General features: G+C 41.2%; 2 protein-coding genes across 3 annotated transcripts in view; one reads left to right on the plus strand and one right to left on the minus strand.

The window, feature by feature from the left end:
- The window catches only part of cftr (CF transmembrane conductance regulator), a 38,288-nt gene extending 38,043 nt beyond the window's left edge, over nt 1–245 (minus strand). Inside the window, exon 1 of one of the 2 annotated variants that reach the window (XM_079345913.1) lies at nt 162–245. The gene's annotated coding sequence lies outside the window, so the exon portion shown is untranslated. The remainder of the gene's footprint in view (nt 1–161) is intronic. The other variant, XM_079345911.1, reaches the window with a different exon arrangement.
- On the plus strand, nt 213–20,504 carry asz1 (ankyrin repeat, SAM and basic leucine zipper domain containing 1). The gene is made up of 13 exons (XM_079345931.1): nt 213–406; nt 1,128–1,230; nt 2,615–2,740; nt 5,756–5,867; nt 10,930–11,041; nt 11,147–11,281; nt 11,499–11,617; nt 12,785–12,857; nt 13,335–13,391; nt 14,007–14,119; nt 16,480–16,585; nt 16,768–16,881; nt 19,854–20,504. Exons 1-13 carry the CDS (start codon nt 299–301, stop codon nt 19,995–19,997), a joined length of 1,422 nt encoding a protein of 473 aa, XP_079202057.1. The 5' UTR covers nt 213–298; the 3' UTR covers nt 19,998–20,504.
- The last annotated feature ends 172 nt before the right edge of the window (nt 20,505–20,676 follow it).

Consider the following 20,676-nt stretch of genomic DNA (forward strand, 5'->3'; position numbering starts at 1 on the left):
AGCTCAGACGATTTAGTTAAATACATTAACCAACGAGGACAGTAGGACATAGGACGAGAGGACATACCGTTGGACATAGGGCGTACAAAGGACATAGGACGTACATAGGACATAGGACGTACATAGGACATAGGACGAGAGACGTGTTCAGTCAATCCTACCTGACAGGCTCTCAAACGTATATCCATGCTCTCAAAACTCCGCCCCCCCGACAGGTTGCAGCGCGAGCATCTACGACACTTTTGGTTGCCATGCTCCCCATTTCCATGGTAACACAGGCTAAAGGCTACATCGAATCATGGGCAGCTTCGTTGACAATGCGTTTCCAGCCGGAGACGAAAGCGACGTCAGCAACGACGAGTGGGACATCGGCTCCAGTTTGGATAAACAATCCTTTCACAATAAGGTCACTATGAAAAAAAGTCTTTCATATTTTTTACAAAGTGTTTTAATCAAAGCCTTCAGCGCAGGGTTAGCTTACGCTTAGCTTAGGGCTGCGCGTTAGTTTACGAACTTGGAGCTAGCTTCCTTTAAGCTAGTGTACAACTGTTTACAAGCTAGCACTGTGCTTATTTGCTTGTTTAGCAAATATAGATAACAATAAAGGAGCCAAACGCCTTTCACCACCGGGCTAGAAGAATTAAGTCACAGAGTTTAATTTATATAAAGAAATCAAAGTCATATAAATTAGCCCTATCTGGGTGAATAGAGGACAATGCCGCCATTTCGATTTTAACTAAGTAGCAGAATATCCGTCATTCAAGTGACTTTTATCGGGTTAATAAATGTCTTTTGGTCTCCTACATAATTAGTTAATATCTTAACATGACAATGACAATACGTAGTCAGAGAAATTAAAATGTTAGCCCTAGAGGTGTATCCATTAAAAAAACACCTTCAAAGTCTTTTTTAAATGTTGCTCTAGTCTAGTCTGTACCACCAGAAATAGTAAGTGGGCCATGTGCAAAGGCTAATGGGGATCCTTATAAATGATAAACAATAAGGTATAGTAGAGAAGAAGTATAACATGAAAAAAGAAATTATCCATTCTATAAAAAAACCCCAATGTGGTTCAATCATTGATTGCAATTTAGTGAGTTCAATCCAGCCCTTTCCCATTTCCGCAGGATGTGGATGCTGTTGTACCAGAAGCAGGAGATAATGTGTCAGTGTTTAAAAGAGCCATCAGCAGTGGAGACATAGCCACTGCTGAAAAGCTGCTGGACAGTGGCAAGTATTCTCTTCATCTTATAATGTTCTGTAAAAGTACTTCATGTCTTGACTGTGCGGGATTGAACTTGTGTTCTTAATGCTTGGTATAACAAAGTCAGGCTCAGGCTTGATAGCTATTCATGGATAAAAGAGCATATCACAAGGACCATTTCTAGAGACAGATATGTTCATAAGTGCTATCTAAAACATTTTAAAATATTGTTTTTTACTACTAGACACAAGTGTCCAGCGACCATGACACATATTTGACAGCACTGCTGCTAAGAGGTTATTTTCTAATCATTTCAGGTCCTCTATCAAGCAACTTCACTGTCACTACTTCATATAGGCTACAATAGGCTTAAATAATTATAATAATAACATTCTTTGGATGTCGCTTTTTTGAAATAGAAGGGTTTTATAAAGTGCTTTGACATACGAAGGAGCATGATGCCTAAATTCTTATGAAAGCATAAGAAACCAACAGCAACAAAACACCACAACAACAGAGCAACCCACGGATGACACACCCAACCAACAACAAAACGCCAACAGTAAAAGAACCCAAACAGCCTGTCCAACAACAGAATACAAACATCATCAGTAACAGAATAGCTCACAATAATTAAGGCTGTTGATGCCTTGATTTGCAAGTCTTAAAAAGAGAGAGTGTTCAGATAACACTTTGAAACAGTCTCACATACAGTAGGGTCCTTTGTCTTATGATTAGGACTGTATGTAATAATCTGTAAACACACTTGCAATCATTGTTTTCTGATAGATGGTACAAATCCCTGGGAACGGATGTGATTTTTCTCCGCAATTCTGGTGAAGCCAGCGCTTAGGGTGAAATGACTTGCAGCTAATACTTCCTTTTCCACGTGGCAAAGGTTGTTTCACCAGTATGACCCAGAAAATTAAATTACTTGCAATTAACAGTAATCAAGTTTGCCAAAATAACATCATTGTACAGTTGAAAAAAAGAAGAAGAAATAATTCATTAAAGTCCAGCTTTGTCAGGTCCGTCCTCTTTTGAAATACTTTTAAAATGGATCGATCATTTCTGATGGGCAGTCAAGGAAATCCCATGCTGGTGTGTTTTCAGTTTTTATTCCTGCACATAACAAAGCTTGCTGATTCCTAACATGTCGATATAGTGAGGACCACAAATGTACGACAAACGGAAACCAGAACACTTCCCCTGCAAAAAATCCCGACCTCGGGATACCAATTTGTTTTGACGTAGAATCTGTAAATAGAAATGATTATGTAAGCCAATCGGACTGAACAAATAAAGGGGACATTTCAAGAAGTGTGTGATTTTAAAAAATGCTAAAATATATCAGATTAGCCTTCCCTATTATTGTTTTATTGCTTGTTCTGATTCCCTCGGTGTGGACAGGCATGGACGTGGAGACCAGACTTGGCCTTGAATGGACTCCTCTGATGTGTGCTGTCTATGTGGCTCATTTTGAGATGGCCAAACTGCTCCTGGACAGAGGGGCCAGTGCCAACGGGAAAAGCAAAGGTCAGAAGCACATGTTTCATTTATCTATGTACAGAATGTGGGTTGGTTAAAATGTTTAACAAGACCTCATTCTCTCTAAACCTACATGGTGCAAAAATGTATCAGCTCCTGAAAGAAGTTATCATGGTGAGAGTTTGAATCTCTGCTATTGACTCAACAGTTTTTAAATTATAGCAGTCAAGGTTATTCTTATGATACTTTAGGAATACTCATTTGTTGTAAGGGATACTTATCTTGGGACAATACAGTAAATCTATAAATCAGTCTAATGAACAGGCTGTATATGTCAAGTCCACACTGTCAGCTGACAGGAAAAAGAACTGTATATCACTGTAAGGTAAAACAGTACACAGACTGCAGTAATGAATCATTTTAGACCTGACTTTACCATACTTCTTTTGCGCTGATCTTTATCCCATTGCTACGTACATTAATCGTATGTTTAAAGGTGAGTGGATGGTAGAGGTACGAGTCTATAAATATTAATGGGATAATGAATAGTTCTCAGTAGGTCTATGTCTCCTGTCTTTAGTTACTGCGATGTCAAGTGTTTATTTGTTTTATTCAGCAGAGCTAGTGCTCCTCTTCGGTTAACGTTCTAGACCAGGGTTGTAAAGATTAGTTGTGAGGCAGTTAAAAATCGATTCAAAGGCGTCAAGGTTCAAATCGGTTCTCTGAAAAATGAATCGCAGTAATATCGTGAAGCGTCAGCAGCTGTAGAGCAGAGGCGGCTGATTGTAATAAGCAGATGTAATCATGACAGTGGAATCATTTTGGCTTGCCAAGATAGAAAATAAAAGACAAAAACTGTGTTGCAAATATTACAGCAAGACAGAACTTAAGAAATAGCACAAACCAACATGATACAGCATTTAATCAACAGCAGAAGCTCCAATCACCTCCAGATTCTCTTGAAATAAATTGTGAGAGAATTGTATCGTATCATGAGTTGAGGGAATCGTTACATCCCTATCCCTGTCCTTGACATAAAAATGACTTTTAGTCAGAAGATTATGATTTTCTGCAGATAACGTTTCAAAGCATACAAATAAAGATGTGAAGTGGAGAGACAGTTGCTTCAGTGTCACTTTAACGCTTTTGTCAGATTTGTGTCTGACACAAGTCAAGGCATGTCATGACACAAAATATTAAAAACACATATACCTTGTCTCACACTGACTCATAATATTTGAGGTCCTTTTGATATTTAAAATTTTGCTGTAAAGGTTTGGGATTACTAAAGTAATTTTTTCCAATTGTAGGGGATTTTTTTTCTTCTAACAGGATTTTCATTTTAAAATGTGTACAGGAGTTCCTCCTCTCTGCTTATTTTACCCAGACTGACCTTGATCCAACACATGCCTTTCATTTCTCTGGGTTTGAGACGAGTGCACTGTGTGCATGAACTAAAAACAACTCAAAGGATCAGCAGTGTGTTTCTGCAAGAGTTCCTCTTTGGCGTCATCTCCATTAAGTAATGTCAGATGAAGCGTACTGGTGAATAGGCCAGATGGGTCCCGTGGTCTTTGGCTGTAGAAGGTGAGGAAATTGAAAAAAGGTGCCACAGGAAAGGAATACTCGACACCAACACAACAGGGACCGCCAGCAGGATTAGGTATGGCTGTTTGACATCCAAGCCTGGACGGTTGCATTGAAAAAACGTTGCCTAATCAAACTATCTGGATTGTTCTTTTTCCTGAGAGGGGAAGGACACTGACGAACCAAATCATTAAAGAATGAAAATAAATACTTTAACGTTTGGTTTTTGGAGGAAAAACCAGAAAGAAGGTTTCAAACATATATGGGTATAACTCTATTTGATTTTTTAAAGTCACGTAGAAAATATTTGGAGTGACTGTTGTTGTGTTAGAAAAATATGAAGGGGTTTTGTTCCTAAGAATTTGTGACAATTTTACAACATTTTGGATGTGTAAGACATTACCTCAAAATCTGAAGTGAGTGAGCCCAAGTTTAGAAATACAGAGATTCCTGTTTATTTGTCCTGGAGTTCCATTAAAAATCCCTCTGTAGCCCTTAGACATCCTCTGGCCGATATCAAGAACCAGCACTCTGCCTCTGCTCTTATTATCTGATGTGAATTAATTCAAGGTCAAGAATGTGGAGTTAAACTGTGTGTGGGACTGATTTCACATGGTCCCGGCCTCTACTGCTTGAGGCAGGTGAAGGAAACCATTATACTGAAGGATGACGTGTGGTCACGTCTTGGTGGCGTTTGTCAAAGCAACCAGGCCGAGCAGAGAAACGCACGTGTGATTGATATTGGTCAACATGCTGCTATCATACCCTCTCACCAATACTCAAGCCTCAGATTTATTTACTCCAGGGCTCTCAGGACGTAAACCAGCAGTCTGGTTTATACCCAAACACAGAATGTAAACACAGAGATATAGAGCCAAACATAAACCAGCACTGACACACAGAAACCCACGTACAGATGTAAAGGCACACAGGGAATGCATGCACACATACACTCAGACATATACAGTGATGCACACACGTCGTGCCCAGAACAGGACCTGAGTCTCAAACTGCTCTTATCAGGGTAAGATAAGACTAGTCCTCTGAAGCCTCTCGATGCCATAAAGGTTGCCACATTTCCTGATAGCAGATACAGTATATAAATCGACATCACAGCGTTTATGATTTTTGTATTTTCTCGTTACAGCTTGATGTAACACCTTCATTGCGAGAGGACAAAACAAAAGACAAAATGTTTATGCAAGAAATAAGTACAGTAACTAAGAGACATATTTGTACACTGAAGACAGGACTCATGATTTACTGGACGATCGTCGAAGACTAACAGTAGCTGAACTGTCGGATCGAAAAGGTCTTGCAGATTTTGCATGCATCACAAACGGAACCAAAAACTTAGATGTGTTGCAAACGTTTTCACAACCACAATTTCAAGTGAGCTGCCATGTTGAATTTTTAAGAATTTAATGGAGTTTAAAATTGTCTCAGTGCTCTTGTAATCTGTTTCATTATCTGCAGATCATTGGACCGTGCTCATGGCCAGCTGCACAGCGTCTGCCAGTGAGGACAAAGTTGCTCTCTGTGTGGAGCTTCTTCTGTCCAGAAATGCTGATCCCAACCTGGTCAACAGGTGAGGGGGATCATGGGAGGGTAAAGATGTGTTTCAGGTCAAAATGTTTATACGATTTTGCAGCACATTACGCACTGTGACACCCCTATTGATGCAGTTCAAATAAAAACACTCCAGACGTGACTTGAACACGTGAGGAAAAAAACATGGTGGAGGATCAGATTTCCTTTGATGGTTCTCGTTATGTTTGGCTGCCATGTGGTAGCATTATGCACCACAGAGCTCCATACACTGTGTGTATATTTGTGTGTTTTGTTTGGAATGTCCTGTTATGGCATGTGCATGTACGGACGGGTATCAGACAGACAGACAAACAAACACAGCGTGTAAGGGGGCAGGGGGTTGTAGGAGCTTGTAGTCACTTCTAGGTCAGAAGTAGCCCAGATTAAAGAACCAAGCTTATTTTGTTGAAATTAAAAATCTAATTTCATGAGGTACATACACCAGTAGTTGCAGAAGCTTTCAGACATTACATTTCAACACATAGTAAGAAGCTTTCATCAACCGGGAAAAAAAAAAAAAGCTGGACGATTTCACGTCATTTAAAGCCAATATGCTCAGTCATCCAAGAGTCATAGCAGTTGAGAAAGTTTCACTAAATTATCCATCATGCAGCAAAATTCTACTTTTTTGTGTGTGACCCTGACAACTTATAAAACAAGTGTCATTAATGGTATCTTTGTTCAGCTCATAATGTGACAGAAACATGTTTGATTCCAAATGAACTTTGACAATATCAGTTATACAGCAACAGCAACTCTGTCCAGCTAAACCATACGAGCTCCTAAAGGTAAGCTTTATATCACTTAAATAAACACAAGTTCAAACATAATCACACCAGAAGAGAAAGCCAGTTACTCAAACCAGAGATGAGAGATGTTCATTGCAACTCATTTAAAAGGTGATCGAATGCAAGTTGAAATTCATACTTGTCTGTGAGTCTGAAGTTTAAAAGAATGTAGCACAATTCAAGTAACATGCATAAACAGGGCATCATAGTCTGCGGGTAACAATGCCAAATGGTTTGCCGAGTTAGCATGTTAGCAGTGCTTGAGTTAACACTAGCAGTTATAGCTCTACCAGTTCGGTTCTCCTACATGCTTGTGTACATTGGTCTGGTCGATAAACCAGTGAAAGTCCCACAGCCAACGTGCAATTTCATCTTCATTTCCTGAATCGAAATGCGGCCGAACTTCTCCGTGCTATGAGATGCCATCTCTCCACTGTTCAAGGTAACCAGGTGCGAGAGCAATTTGGTTGTATGGCAGAAGCAATTTACCAGAATTTCAGTCCCCGCAGGACTGGCGAGCAGCTGCTTGTATACAACAGTTGACCTGTCACTGGGGGCCTGAATTGATTTGTTTAACTGACTGGTAATTCTGGTGCCGACGAGTAAAGGTGACAATGTTGAAAGTGTTTGATCACACACATCCCTCCCAGAGACAATTCAGAATATCAATCTCAGAATAGTTTTTAGAGTAGACTCAACAAAAATAAAAAAGAAGTCTCTGTGCGCATGAATATGTTTGTAACAATGGAAGGAATTTGTGTTCTTTGAAATGAAAAGAGTGATGATACAGAAACACAAAGCAGCTATGTTGACGGGTAACTTGACAGGTGACATCACGAAGACATTTTTTGAATTTAGTGTCACTACATAAATTGGTGCCTTTAACGGGAAAGTTTGGGATTTATCAGTCAGTGGAAATAAAATGTGGTTTCCTGTCCTGGTAAGGAATTGGAAAAATTCCATCTCATGGAAAAAATGATGGAAGGACATTCTTGAAGCCATTTTAGTGTTAACATGTGTGGATTTTTGTTGTGTCAAAGAGGCGATTCAGCCCCCAGTGGCTTTCTTGTTTAGCTATCGCTAATCCCCTGCCACTCCATCACTGCCACTATGCCATTGCACGCACGACACAGACCCTCTGATGAAACACATGCTCGCGCTGTTTCGTCAGGTAGTTGATTGTTTCCTACCCAGACAAAATATTCAACGCAAGGTAACAAGGTGCAGCAGGAAGTTGATGAGAGGAGGTTGTAAAGAGGAGGGGCAAGAGCCCTTAAAATCAAGAGCTATGTGTGTGCATGCCGAAAACCTCCTCCTCATTACCTCTTACGTCTGAGTATCAAACCAATGATTAACACCAGCTGCTTGTCCTTCCATCAGAGTGTAAACAAGAATCGTCTGTCATCTCTCAAAGTCCTCTAAAAGAACAACATCATGTGGGGTCCATTGCCTCCATGTGTCCATTTTTTTCCCCTTCACTGTGCTGATCTGGATTGAAGTTGCGTTGAGGCTGAGACATGCTTCTCCAGGCTGCACTTACATAATGTCAAAATGCAACGTTGCATTTAAAACTGCAGAATTGGGCTACAAACTCCCATGACTTACAAGTGAAAGCACTGCACTCCTCCATGTGTCTCTCAGATGTTACGTTACTCATGACACCCTTCTCTGCCTGATCTTTCCAGACTTAGCAGTAAAATTAGGTCAGTGTAGACTCCTATTACATTTTGCTTTGGAGTGTCAGCAAAGCCTCATTTAATATTCATCTATAGAGTTTATAGAACGGTTTTGTCTTTTCTATTATAAGCTGTTTCACTGTTTTCCTAATGCAGCTGTTGGTTTAAAACATCAATCTGACTCAATTTGGGCCAGTAGAAGCTCAGTCTGTAGAGACTTGCTAAGGAATTGGAGGGTCTCCTGTTATGGCCTGGTCTTGTTGCTGAATGACTCGTGGCTAATTCACTTCCCAAGTATTACTGACGTTACTGACGTCCTGTTAACCCAAAGCTCCTGAGTGCACACTAGAATTCCCCCCTCTGGGATTAATCTAGTCTATCTCTGTCCATAACTATGACACCCATGTTGTAGTAGGAATTAACAAGATGATCTCACTAGAATCACTGACGAAACACGAGGAAGCCAGGAAAACAATGTGAACTTATAAATTATATATATTATATTTAGCTGGCATGAGCGGACCAGCAGAATATACTAGTACAGTGTACTTAGTGGTGTTTCCTCTGTCCAGTTATAATGTCAAAACCTGAAGGAAAAGAAGAACAACACTTTAAATCCCAAGTCCTAATGTGTTTGTTCGGCCGGCAAAATGCAAATAGTGAAGACTGTCCACACGTCAGTGGTTTGTATTTAAACTACTCAAAGACCTGATTCTGATGTCGGCTTGGTCTTGGAGAATAGAAACATCTCAACAGACTCACTGCCTTGTTAATAGTTCGACTTTCAGTGTTTCTGAGAGCATCAACGTGCAAGATGGAGACTGTGCTGAGCTCCACATTTGAATATAATCATTGTGATTTTCTTTTTTTCAAATAATTTCGAGGAAATTGGTTTCAGCTGTTTTGTGATTGTTGTGTTTTTTTGTGAGCCACGTTCCTCTAGAAGTTATTCTTGCTATCATGACACCTGGAACAATGTTTACACGGAGTTGTCTGCATATCGATCAACTGTCAGCGGAGAACCTCTGCCAAGGACACACACACACACACACACACACACACACACACACACAGTCAATGCAGACTGAAACAGTATGTGAGTCACCCTGTCTCACATCAAAAGGGCCCTTGGGAAAATACAGAAGATCAGGACATGAGGCAGAAATGAATGATGATGGAGTGCTCTCGGGAAAGGGGAATTGATTTACAGGTGAATGCAGGAATGTGAGTAAATAAATTGTCACACAACGCACGTCAGAGGCATCGGTTTGTTTGAGTTCACATAGAACATTAACTTTTTTATTTCTGGGAATTTGTGAAAGGATTGTGTGTCAGAGCTGTGGGTACCGCCTTAATTGTATTCAGAACGCACTTCAGACGTGCCACACGGACCCCTGGTATTTTCTCCGCAGCAAGTCCGAGTGTGGGCTGATGTGAGAACACAACAAAATATTCTCCAGATAATTCACGTCGAGCCAATAGGAGCGGGAGTGACGTCTATGTCCTGTGATCGCTGAACGGCTCATTGAGTGTCAGCACGTGACCTCTGCGATCTCTGTGCACGCAGTTTAATGGCTGCGTTATGCTCTCTGTTCACCAGCATGTTGTTCTCTGCTCTTATGTTGATAGAGTGATTCCGTTCAACTGCACGTAGCATTGATATAAAGGCAGAAGCTCTCATTATAGCTTCTTTGCTCGTCTTTTTTTGAATTAACGTTTCCATCTGCGAGGAGCAAATATGAACAGCCAGGTCAGGAGGATATCTGAAGCAGTCCTCCACAAATGATCTACATATTTTTAGGAGTGCAGGAGTGTGAAAACAACTATTGTGAGCGATAACAGCCACGCTGTGTTTAGTGTTCCTACCTCTTTAATTACACATGAATTATGATCTGTCTTGATCCATGCCTTCTCTTCCTCCCCTGGACTTTCCCACCCTGTCTTGATCGATGTACTTTTCCCACTGTCTGTATTTGAGTTAGAGTTGATAAGCTTCAGAAGAACTGTAGCAGAGGTTATTTATGTACGGGGCTTGTTCAAATAGAAGCAAACACACCAAGGCAACAGAGGACTGAGTATTACTCAGAAAGGTCAAAGTTGTTTAAGCCAGGTCTTCCATCAAACAGGACGCAGTTAACATTTGTGTCTGTCCATCAGTGTCCTCTCAGATGAACTCTTCAATCACTTGACAGGTACTCAGTGGAGTGCAGCACATCAAGCCCTCCGCTGGGATTAGACATAACGTTTTTTTTTTCCGTCTTAAGCAGGACTTAGACTTGTTTCAATGTAAGCTGAGTTCCTTTGTATTGAGGCCTATCACACCCTAGACTAGGAGTGTCAGTGTAAATACAGTCGCTATCTATAGTTTAGTATCCTCTGCCCCCTGGTGGCTTCTCAGTGTCCTTGTCATCAATCCTGTTAAAACGATGATTACCTACATCTACTCCTATTGTTCTCATTTCACCATTCATTTCTTTGTTAAAGGTGCTCCTTATTTCTTGGGTCTTAGAATCATCTCCTTCTGTTTTCGTGTCTTTTGTCTTCATCCCTTCATTGCCCTGGTCATTCTTCTTTGACTTTTAACTCTTTTTTTTAGGTCTGACATGACCTGCTTGATGCTTGCAGCCAGGGACGGTTACAGCAAGATCATCAACCTGCTGGTCTCCCATGGGGCAAACATCAATTACCAGGATCACCGTGGATTCACGGTGGGTCGTAAACACTTTAGCTTAAAAAAAAGTTGTGTTGGAAAAAAGTCATGTTGGTAATCTTTAAACATCTGACTTCTAACGGATACTTCTATTTCCTGTCAGGCTTTGTCATTAGCAGTGCAGCATGGCAGAGAGGAGGTAGTGCTAAAGCTCCTGCAGCTTGGAGCTGACAAAACATTAAGAACCAAAACTGGCAAGAGCCCTGCAGACCTGGCGAAGGACTTACAACGAGCACAGGTACCTGAAGGTTGTTTTGTTTTTGTAGATGTATGTTAGACAGAACATCTGCAAGTTTTCATCACTTATTTTTTCAGTAAAATGAAAAATCTGTGAGTTTCCTGTATTTGAGTTTCTTGTTAAATTATAAATATGTACGGATATAAACCATAAATCAGATATAAACATGTCCTTTGAGAAGAAACTGCTTTAATCACACTCTTGTTTGCTAATTCAGATAGGCAGGATTCTTGCCTCTGCATCCCACGTCTCTACTGTCCAGGCCTTCAGCTCCATGGAGGAGACTCTCTCCAAGTTCTTTAAGACGAACTCTGAACCTCCACCGTCCAAGGAAAGGTGAGACAAACTGTGACTCAACGACTTCAGGGGGGGTTTATGATGATCTTCACTATCCTACACTGCTACTTTAAATGTTGTTCTTTTCTCTACAATTTAAGAACTTTACTTTTAGTTGATGCAGCTTAAATCCCTTTATAATACACTTAACTTAATGAGAGCAGAGTGATAAAAAAAAATAAGTGAAATGTGCTCCCCTAGTTGACTTACTTCAGCAAGCTGTGCTACATTGAGCCCTGGCACTGAGAGAAACAGCTGTGCTGCCCTTCTTCTTTATTTCCATTAAAGGTAGTTTTGGGGTAATGAGACTTTTTGAAGGCTTTCAGATTGAACTTGCATTAGGTGCAGATGCAGGAACAGTAATTACTGTACTTAACCTAGCGGCATTGTTGTACATGTAAATTACTTTATAACATTGCATCATACTTAAAAAAAAAAAAGTTTCAGATTATTTTGCTACGAGAACTTCTCTGCATAAATATATTTTTTGTTTAAACATTTGATGTGGAAGCGTGGTGAGGAGGAGTTTGAATCCATATCTGCTGAACTCCTTACTTCTTTTGTCCGAGCAGCCTCTCACCAGACACTGCAGCCTGTGTGCTTGTTGCCCCCTGTTGGACTTTCTCTGCACCAGTGCCTGTGCAGCAGGTGTTGTTGAAGCATTGCTCGACCAGACATAAACAAAAATAAACTTTTCCTGTGAGTGTTTTGTCTTTTCAGGCATGGTTTGACGATTATCGTCAGCCAGAAACATTGTTCCTGAGCATGTCTGGTACTGGGAATGAACAGCCTGTAAACATTTTAGCTGTTGTTCTCTCCTATCAGATACAACAAAATCATTACGTTTTAGTTCTTAGTTTTAGTCAAGATGTTATGTTAAAAATAAACAAACAATTTCTGCTTTTAAGTACGACTTCAAACTGAGGGAATTTCGGTATAAACTCAGACCTTTTCTTGTATTTTACTGAGGATACTTTCACAGTGTGGTAAGAGCTTTTAGATGACCACCAAAGACCTACAAAAAGCTACTGATTTCATCTATTGAACAGCTTGTTAATACATTTGTGCAGTTTACTACACTGCTTTGAACACATTGTATTCATACAGTGACATAGTTGTATAGTTTAAAGTTCCTTAGAGTCAAGGTGAACTCTGTGCCTTCTTCAGTGTTACCAAGCTTGATGAACTTGAGCTCCTCCTGCATGGCCTCGATCTCGGCTACCTCATTGACATCATGGCTGTAAGTACTGATTGCATGCTGGATTTAATGCAAACATGTTTGATTGAGTTCTTTATCTCGCTGATGTCAAGATATTTATCAGAGATAACATTCTGTTACACACAGTACAGTACAGTACTCGGTCTACGGGTGAAATACTGTGATCCTTAATGTGTCGGCTCCAGCTGCATTATTCACAGAAGGACATGTCATGAGAGGAGTAGTTTACATATTTTACTTGGAGCTTCATAATGGACGTAGTGTGCTGGATTAGCTTTGTCCAAATTAAACCGAGGGTCAGCTCAAGTTTTTGGCTCTATGTGATTAATGAAAACTGGGTTCGATGAGTGCAGATAGATTGTTGTCATTTGCATGGCAAAGCCTCATGCAGGTACATCTGTTTCAGGGCGTGGGGTCAGGAGCAGCTGCAGAAGTTTTGATGCGGTGGATGCAGGGTGATCGTTTCAAAGTTGTACTCTGTTTTTCACACTTGCACAGGAAAATGACATCACCTGGAGCTACCTGTTGACCATGGAGAAGGAGGACCTTGGGAAGGTAGTGGATTAGTTTAACATCTGTGTGTCTGTCAGCTCTTTATCACACCACCATCCATTAGGCTGACCCAGAAAGAGAAGGGGGTAGCTACTGATGCCCCACTTAGAGTAGAAATGAGATATAACAGACAGAGACCTACTTATGAAAAGAACTAAATCATCACTCTGGAGTGATTTTGGTTTCTTTCAAACTGTAAATTGTATTTAAATCAGAGCAAAGCTGTTAATTTTGGGTCTATACTACAGTGATGTTACAGACTCTGACCTCGGATAGATGGACAAACGCTCCACAGCTGAAACAGAGTGGTGGTAATTAATGTTCAGAGGAGAAATTTGCCGTCCATCATCCTTTTACAAGTTGTCACACTGGGTAATAGTAAGGCTTATCTGGAAACACAAAGGGAAATAAAAACAAAGGAAATGATTCCTCTGCATACAGATAGTTCCATTTGATGTAGGAATGCCTTTAGTTAACTTTAAACTCGATGCAGCAGGAGATATCTGTAAAGTGTTCCTGTAACAAGCAGCTGAGGAATACAGCACGTGTGTTACACATCATCATTACACGGGGAATATTTCAACAAAGGAGAAAGACTTGATGTTTTTCATACTTCAGATTGGTATCACAGACCCAGCAGACCAGGAGAAGGTGCTAAATGCTTCGCAGCAGATGCACCTGGACAAAGTGGACCTTGACACCATCAGCCAGCTGGGAGCTGCAGACAGTGGGTAGGCAACACTTTCATGCATTTTGACTTAACTGTAATCTGTAGAGCTGTTTAAGAGTACATGATTGAAGACCAATTTAACCAATGTTTTCTTTCAAAAGAATAAAGGTGTTTTAGACCTCGTAGAATACTTTTCCAGTCTGCTTAAAAAGTCTCATCAGCTTGAAAAAAGACTTTTACGAACATGCATGAAGTAAAAAAACAAAATTCAATGTATTCCCAAGAAATTAAACAGTTGTCAGCCGTTCATACAGCACCTTCAAACCCTCCCCCACATCCAGCCTTCCTCCATCTACTCATAATGGTCTATCTGTCCTCCTACACTGGAAGTCATCCATCAGCCCCATGAGCATCTCACTGTCGTAGATCCTCATCCTCCTTCCCTCATAAATGCAGCTGAGCCCTGAGCCGTGTCCTGCGAGTTTAAGCGGAGCTGTAATGATTTGTAAACTGAGATGCGATACGAGGCTGCAGTGAGCAGAGGAGCGCCAGCAGCAGGGGCCACACAGAGCCACTGAACCGCAGCCCATCACTGCATGAATCCTTGCCAGCACTGGACTCGCTGGCTACACCTGCTGGATGAGCAGTTTGGTATAATGGGCAGAAAACAGATGATGGTTTTGTAAATGTGCTGCAATCTACCATCATTTCATGGTGCAAAACTTCTTATTCAAAATATTGTTGTGGTACCGTTGAAAGTTTTCAACCACTGGTATCACAATAAAAGAATGTATTTAAGAGTGTAACACTGATTGGTCACTGCACGCTTGTCTTTAGAATGACACACAAATAGATAATCCATAATAATAGATAATAGATAATCCACCCTGTTTTATCCCAGTGCCACAAAATACTCCTGTCCTGTCAAAACCCCGGGAGAGTGACACCTCTCAACCAGCAACTGGCCCCTCTGGAGAAGACAGAAGTGATTCAATATCAAGCAACAAATGGACTTGTCTGCTGATTGTTTAACTTGGCATTAAAATCTGCATTAGCTGGACTCCTCTCCTTCCTTAAATTTTTTATTTTTTTTTTTTTTTTGGCCTTTTTGCCTTTATTGATAGGACAGTGGATAGAGTCGGAAACAGGGAGAGAGTGGGGAGAGACATGCGGGAAAGTGGCCACAGGCCGGACGCGAACCCGGGCCGCCCGCGCGAGGAGCAAAGCCTCGCAACATGGTGCGCGCGCTGCCGCTGCGCTATCGGCGCCACCCCTCCTTCCTTATTTGACCATTGAAATGTCTCAATAGTGCAGAAAAGAGGCAGGAAGGCCTCATTTACTTTTACTGCATAAACAAGAAGTACACATGAATCCTCTTTCAGCAATCCCACGTAGAATTTGGTCCTTTGCATCTATGATCATCTGCTCCAATTTTCCCACTCGGGGCCCATCATCACTCTCCGCTCCCTAGATAAACTAACAGCTCGGGGAAGGGAGGTGAAGGTGCAGCACCGGCTGACTGACAGTGTTTATTCTCCCCTCTGACAGAGTGTGAGGAGGGCTGGGACGGCTGGCTGCCTGGCCCTCTAACTAGGGGGAAATGTACCATTAAGATAAGAGCTATCAATATCCCACAGGACTGGTGGATGGGAAGATAGGGACTGAGAGGTTGATGAATATAAATAACTAATCATTTCATGTGGATGTTTTTGGGGAGGGATGACAGCACGGGTTAGCGTGGGGAGGAGGTGGGGAGAAGGCTTGACCACCTGCTCAGTCTTCTGTCGAGTTTGCATTCAGAACATTAGCTCAAAGTGTGCTCCAAACTATCAATCTGTCTGCCTGTCTTTGCTGGGTATCTTCAGTCAGCGCAGCCTTGTTTTTTTTTTTTTCTTTTGGACATACCCTTAAAAAAGTTAATCCCCTCGACCTCTGCTTTAAGCTCCAACTGCATTATCTGTATGCATGTATAGGCTCGGGTTAGGGTTAGCCCCTAACCCCAGCCTATTCATTTAAAAATCACTTCACACTGAATTGTTTTGGCATTTAAAAATGATCAGAGTGTTGAAACTAATAATTTAATGGTTTGGTTCAATATTGTCTCAAATTGTCAGAGGCTTACACCTGTTGATTACTTGTTTTGTGCAAACCGTCCGTGCTAAATCAACAGTGACATAAAACATCCAGAACAGCAGATACTAAAAGAGGAAAAAAGCTAAAACATGCATCATATTTAGCACCTTCTTCGTGTTTTAGCAATATTTCAGTATCAAGTGACCAATATAATCATTGAGCTGCTAGATATGTTGATATGACATTAGGAGCATCAAATGAAGTGGTTGATGACTATATCTCTATTTCTATTTGTTTTGTTTCTATGTTGCAGTCAGACCTGTTTGATTTGTTGTCCATGTGTTGCAGGAGTGAGGAGCTGCATAACTTCCTGATTAGTGTGAGGCAGCAGTGCTGCTACCTAACTGAGACAGTTCAGGACGTTGTCACCCGTTTCCCCCGCCATGCCTCTCAGGTACACGTCGTCTTTAAGGGTGTCGTTCTTTTGAGCTACCAGTCAAGGGTTGACGCTATGGTGGACGTACATTCCCCAAAAGAAAAATGTATGTGGTGTGGTGAAATCATTGTAAGAGTGGGTGAACTCGCTTTCTGAAGTACTGTAGAATGTGGTTTCTGTCTTTCTGGTCCTCCATGCAGCTGGTTTTCTCTCTGGATCCACAAAAGGATGCCCAGGCAGTCTGCAGCCAGTTGCTAGTCCAAACTAAAGACCTGCAGAAGGAAGTCACCTGCCTCCGCAACCTGTTATGCCAGGTAAATAAACCCACCAGCACACAAATTAAGTACATGCATTACTGTGCAAATATGTGACACGTTTTAGTTTCCAAGCAGATGCATGGAAATATCTTTTATCAAATAAATAACTGCAACTACAAAAAAAGCTCCAACCACATCAGAAAATGGGGAGACATTACATGTGGCCTGGAGGAACATGAGGTGCTCAGTGTATCCCACCTCAGTCGCCAAGGTAGAGAGGGAAGTAAATTCAGTCTTTTACTTTTACTCAGAATTAACTGTTGATATTTGATTTACTTAATTGCCCCACATGTTTCTTAAAACTAAAATTATTACACTTCGTTTTGTGTGATTAGATTTCATGTTAGTCTTCTACAAAACCCACCAAACACAACTCTTCACTGCAGACTTCTTTTGCATGAACTATGTTTTTTTCTGGCCTTAGGTTTTTGTTATGAACCAGCTGTGAGAACATCATGCATACTAATGCATGATGTTCTATAAGTGAACGCTAATGTCTGTTATCAGTGTCCACAGAAACATCCAACAAAACAGTCAGTAATTATTAGTTATTGCATCTGTCAACATTGACTGTTACACTGTTAAATCGGTGACTCCATTGACTGATGACCTCAGGCTCGTCTTCTCATCTTCATGCAAGTCAATCTAAATTCCTGTCCTAAACTGTTGACTGTTATTTTTAGAGCTTTTCTCTTACTCTTGAGGATTACAGTGTGTGTGTGTGTGTGTGTGTGTGTGTGTGTGTGTGTGTGTGTGTGTGTGTGTGTGTGTGTGTGTGTGTGTGTGTGTGTGTGTGTGTGTGTGTGTGTGTTAGATGTAAGTGTATATGAATCCTGGCGAGCTCCAACAGGTATGTGCGGGAGTGCTTGCATGTGTGCACCTGACTCTGCGTGTGTGGGTGTGTTTGTATTCCAAGAGGAGAGAGTCGCTCCTGACAGGGCAGAATCCTCACAGCCCATAAGTCAGCACCGCTGTGACATGGACCTGTCAGCACGCAGACGATGAGGCGGAGGGTTGAGGGAGCTGATGGGAAGGCGAGGGTGGGTTGAGCGAGTTTAAGGGGCGAAAAGGAGGTGTGTTAGCAGCACACGGAGGTGTGCGTGTAAATGTAGATATTTCTGTAGTATACAGCATGTGCTGATAATGTTAGGTTGGCTGGAGAGTGTGGTGTGGCGTACCTCAGTTGTGTCAGACAAGAATCTGATGGCCAATAGAGTCCATTTGGACCTGCTGGCTCCCAGCCTGAGGAGGAACAGGCCAACACAAACCATTACATATGTACATGCTCAAAATGTGTGCTCGTCCCTTTAGAGAATCACTGTCTCTGCTGCAGGCCTCCCTTCACGGGCTAATTGCTCACCCACCCTTTGATGGATTTTGGTACTACTTTATTATTTATTTTATTGCAGTAAGCTAAATAAACAAATAATAAAAAAAACATGAAATAATCCAGAAACGGGTGTAAATGAGCATACTCCTCATCACTGCCATCTAGTGTTGACTTGGTGTTCGATATCTGGTTAACCAGAAGTTATATGAAAGAAAAAAAACGAAACACTGACTTTCAACAAACATTTTGACTTTTATCACAGCTTTGGGTGTTCACTGAGTCCTTTTTTTTACTCTGAGGATTGGATGTAAAAAAAGTTAACTGTAAAGAGGGGAATGTGGCAAAACTGTTGGATATTTGATTTGGAGTCGATCATTATGTTTAAAGCTGCACAGACTCCACGGTAAAATGATCACCTACTCTGCACCTCTTTAAGCTTTAGTCGATGCACACTCATCAAACATGTTTCCAGCAGCAGCATGAAGCTGATATGAACAAACAAGCTCGGATACACATAGTGTACAACATCACCTCGCTCCCAACAGACGCACACGGTTAGCATCTCACTGTTGAGTAAATTGGAGCATTTCTCGAGATTCTCTTGAGGAGGTAAAGGGGGACAGAAGCATGGCTGCGATGGACTGACACTGCTGCTCCATGTCTGCCTGACGTGTAAATAAGGAACTTTTGCAGACATGTTAACCATAACATCCAATAGTTCCTCTGTGGAGTATCCCAGACACAATCAAAAGTTATACATACATTACATTAATTAGTTTTCCCTGTTAATCTGTTCTACTTTGTTAAGTTGTATGAATTCATAAAAATTTTTAAACCATCATTGCTTACATCCATGTTAACTAACTAGTTCTTTGTTCCCTGGACCTCCAAATATAATAATTAAATGGATAAAAAAGAAGACCCATCGTTTTTTCCTCTTTTCTTTCCAGAGCATGTAAATAACATTTCAGCAAAGTAAGGATGTGAAATGTATTTACTGCTTGAGGACAGAAGCCGGTGATTGCAAGGAAAGAAAGAAATGATGTTTTGATTTGTCATCCACATTGCATTCAACTCTTTCAGTTTTCCCGGCACTTATTAAAAGAATTCCCTCCTTACTGATGTCAGGAGTTCAGGAAGTCTGTGTTCCTTGCCAAAGCGCACTTTACCCGAGTCATTTTGAACCAGAACTAGTCGTCAAACTTCCTCACATGACAGGGGTTCAGGTCAACACTGTGTCCCTCTGCAACTTCAGAGTTTATGGACCGAGTTGTTCCTCTGTGACTCTCCTCTTGGCTGATGGATCTTAGAGAATCTGGCCCAGGAAGTTTAGGTGACTCAGGTTGTGCGAGTCATGCTGTGGTGGAACAAGACGTTCCCTCATCCTTGAAATGAGCCAGTGTATGTTTGATTCACATCCAGTAGTAACTGAGCTGATATTTCCCACCCTGCCGGGGATCAGCTGCTTTGAAATGGTCTGACCAGTACACTGCCATAATCCAGATTGGATTAGGTTTAAATGACTCATCTGAGACCCTTAGACTTCCTGCTGCAGGAGGTGCAGAATGTGTTTGTGTCTGCACTACTGTATGTATGTGTGTGTTTGTGTTTCTCATGTGAATTTCACCTCCCTCCTCAGATGGAGGAGACTGAAGATTGTCATCAGATTCCTCAGGATGGTTCCCATAGCAACTGGAGGATGCTGTCCCTCACCAGAGTGGCACTGAGCGCGCTCGGAGCCTCCTTCCTCCTGTTCCTCTACAAAGCCATTGGTGAAGGTTAACCTGAAGATGTACAGCAATGTCTGCTGAACAGCAGGAGGGTTGTGTCAGTGTGTTTTTCATGACTTTAAGTGATAAATTGTTTTATAGGTGGAATAACATGTTTAAAAAGACAAGACAGGTTCTTTCTAGTTTTGCGGCTGTAACACTTTCTTTTACTTCACTCAAACGTGTCTTCAACCCGCAGTTCTGAATTTTAGTTGAGCATATTTTAAGTAGTTAGTGAAGCTTATTTTGAGGTACGATTTTGTTCATAGTACAAAAAGAAGAGTGAAATTAAATGTCAATTTTTCTGTTTGAAGTTCTTGTAAACTTATTGAACTTTTTCCAAGAAGTACATTTGGACTCTTATTAACCTTTTTGTTCCATATTGAAGAAAGACGCTTGATATCAACCCTCATGACTGCACATTGTATGCAAAGATGAATGTGTGATGTGATTAGAGAGCAAACCTCTAACAGTCAATAGATAAAAAGAGGGGGTGGGATATCAGCCATCCATCACCTGAAGCTTTGACTCATCTTATTGTTGTATCCATATTCAAACAGAAATGTAAAAACAACATGTCATACTTGGAAATATTTGCTGGAGCTATTTCTGAGGTAATGGCTGTCTGGAGTTTTGTTGTCACCGTTTCCAAGCAACAGGCAATCATTACCTTTAGGTGGAGGTATGTATTAA

The sequence above is a fragment of the Symphodus melops genome (genome assembly GCF_947650265.1).
Source record: "Symphodus melops genome assembly, chromosome: 6".
Classification (NCBI taxonomy): domain Eukaryota; kingdom Metazoa; phylum Chordata; class Actinopteri; order Labriformes; family Labridae; genus Symphodus; species Symphodus melops.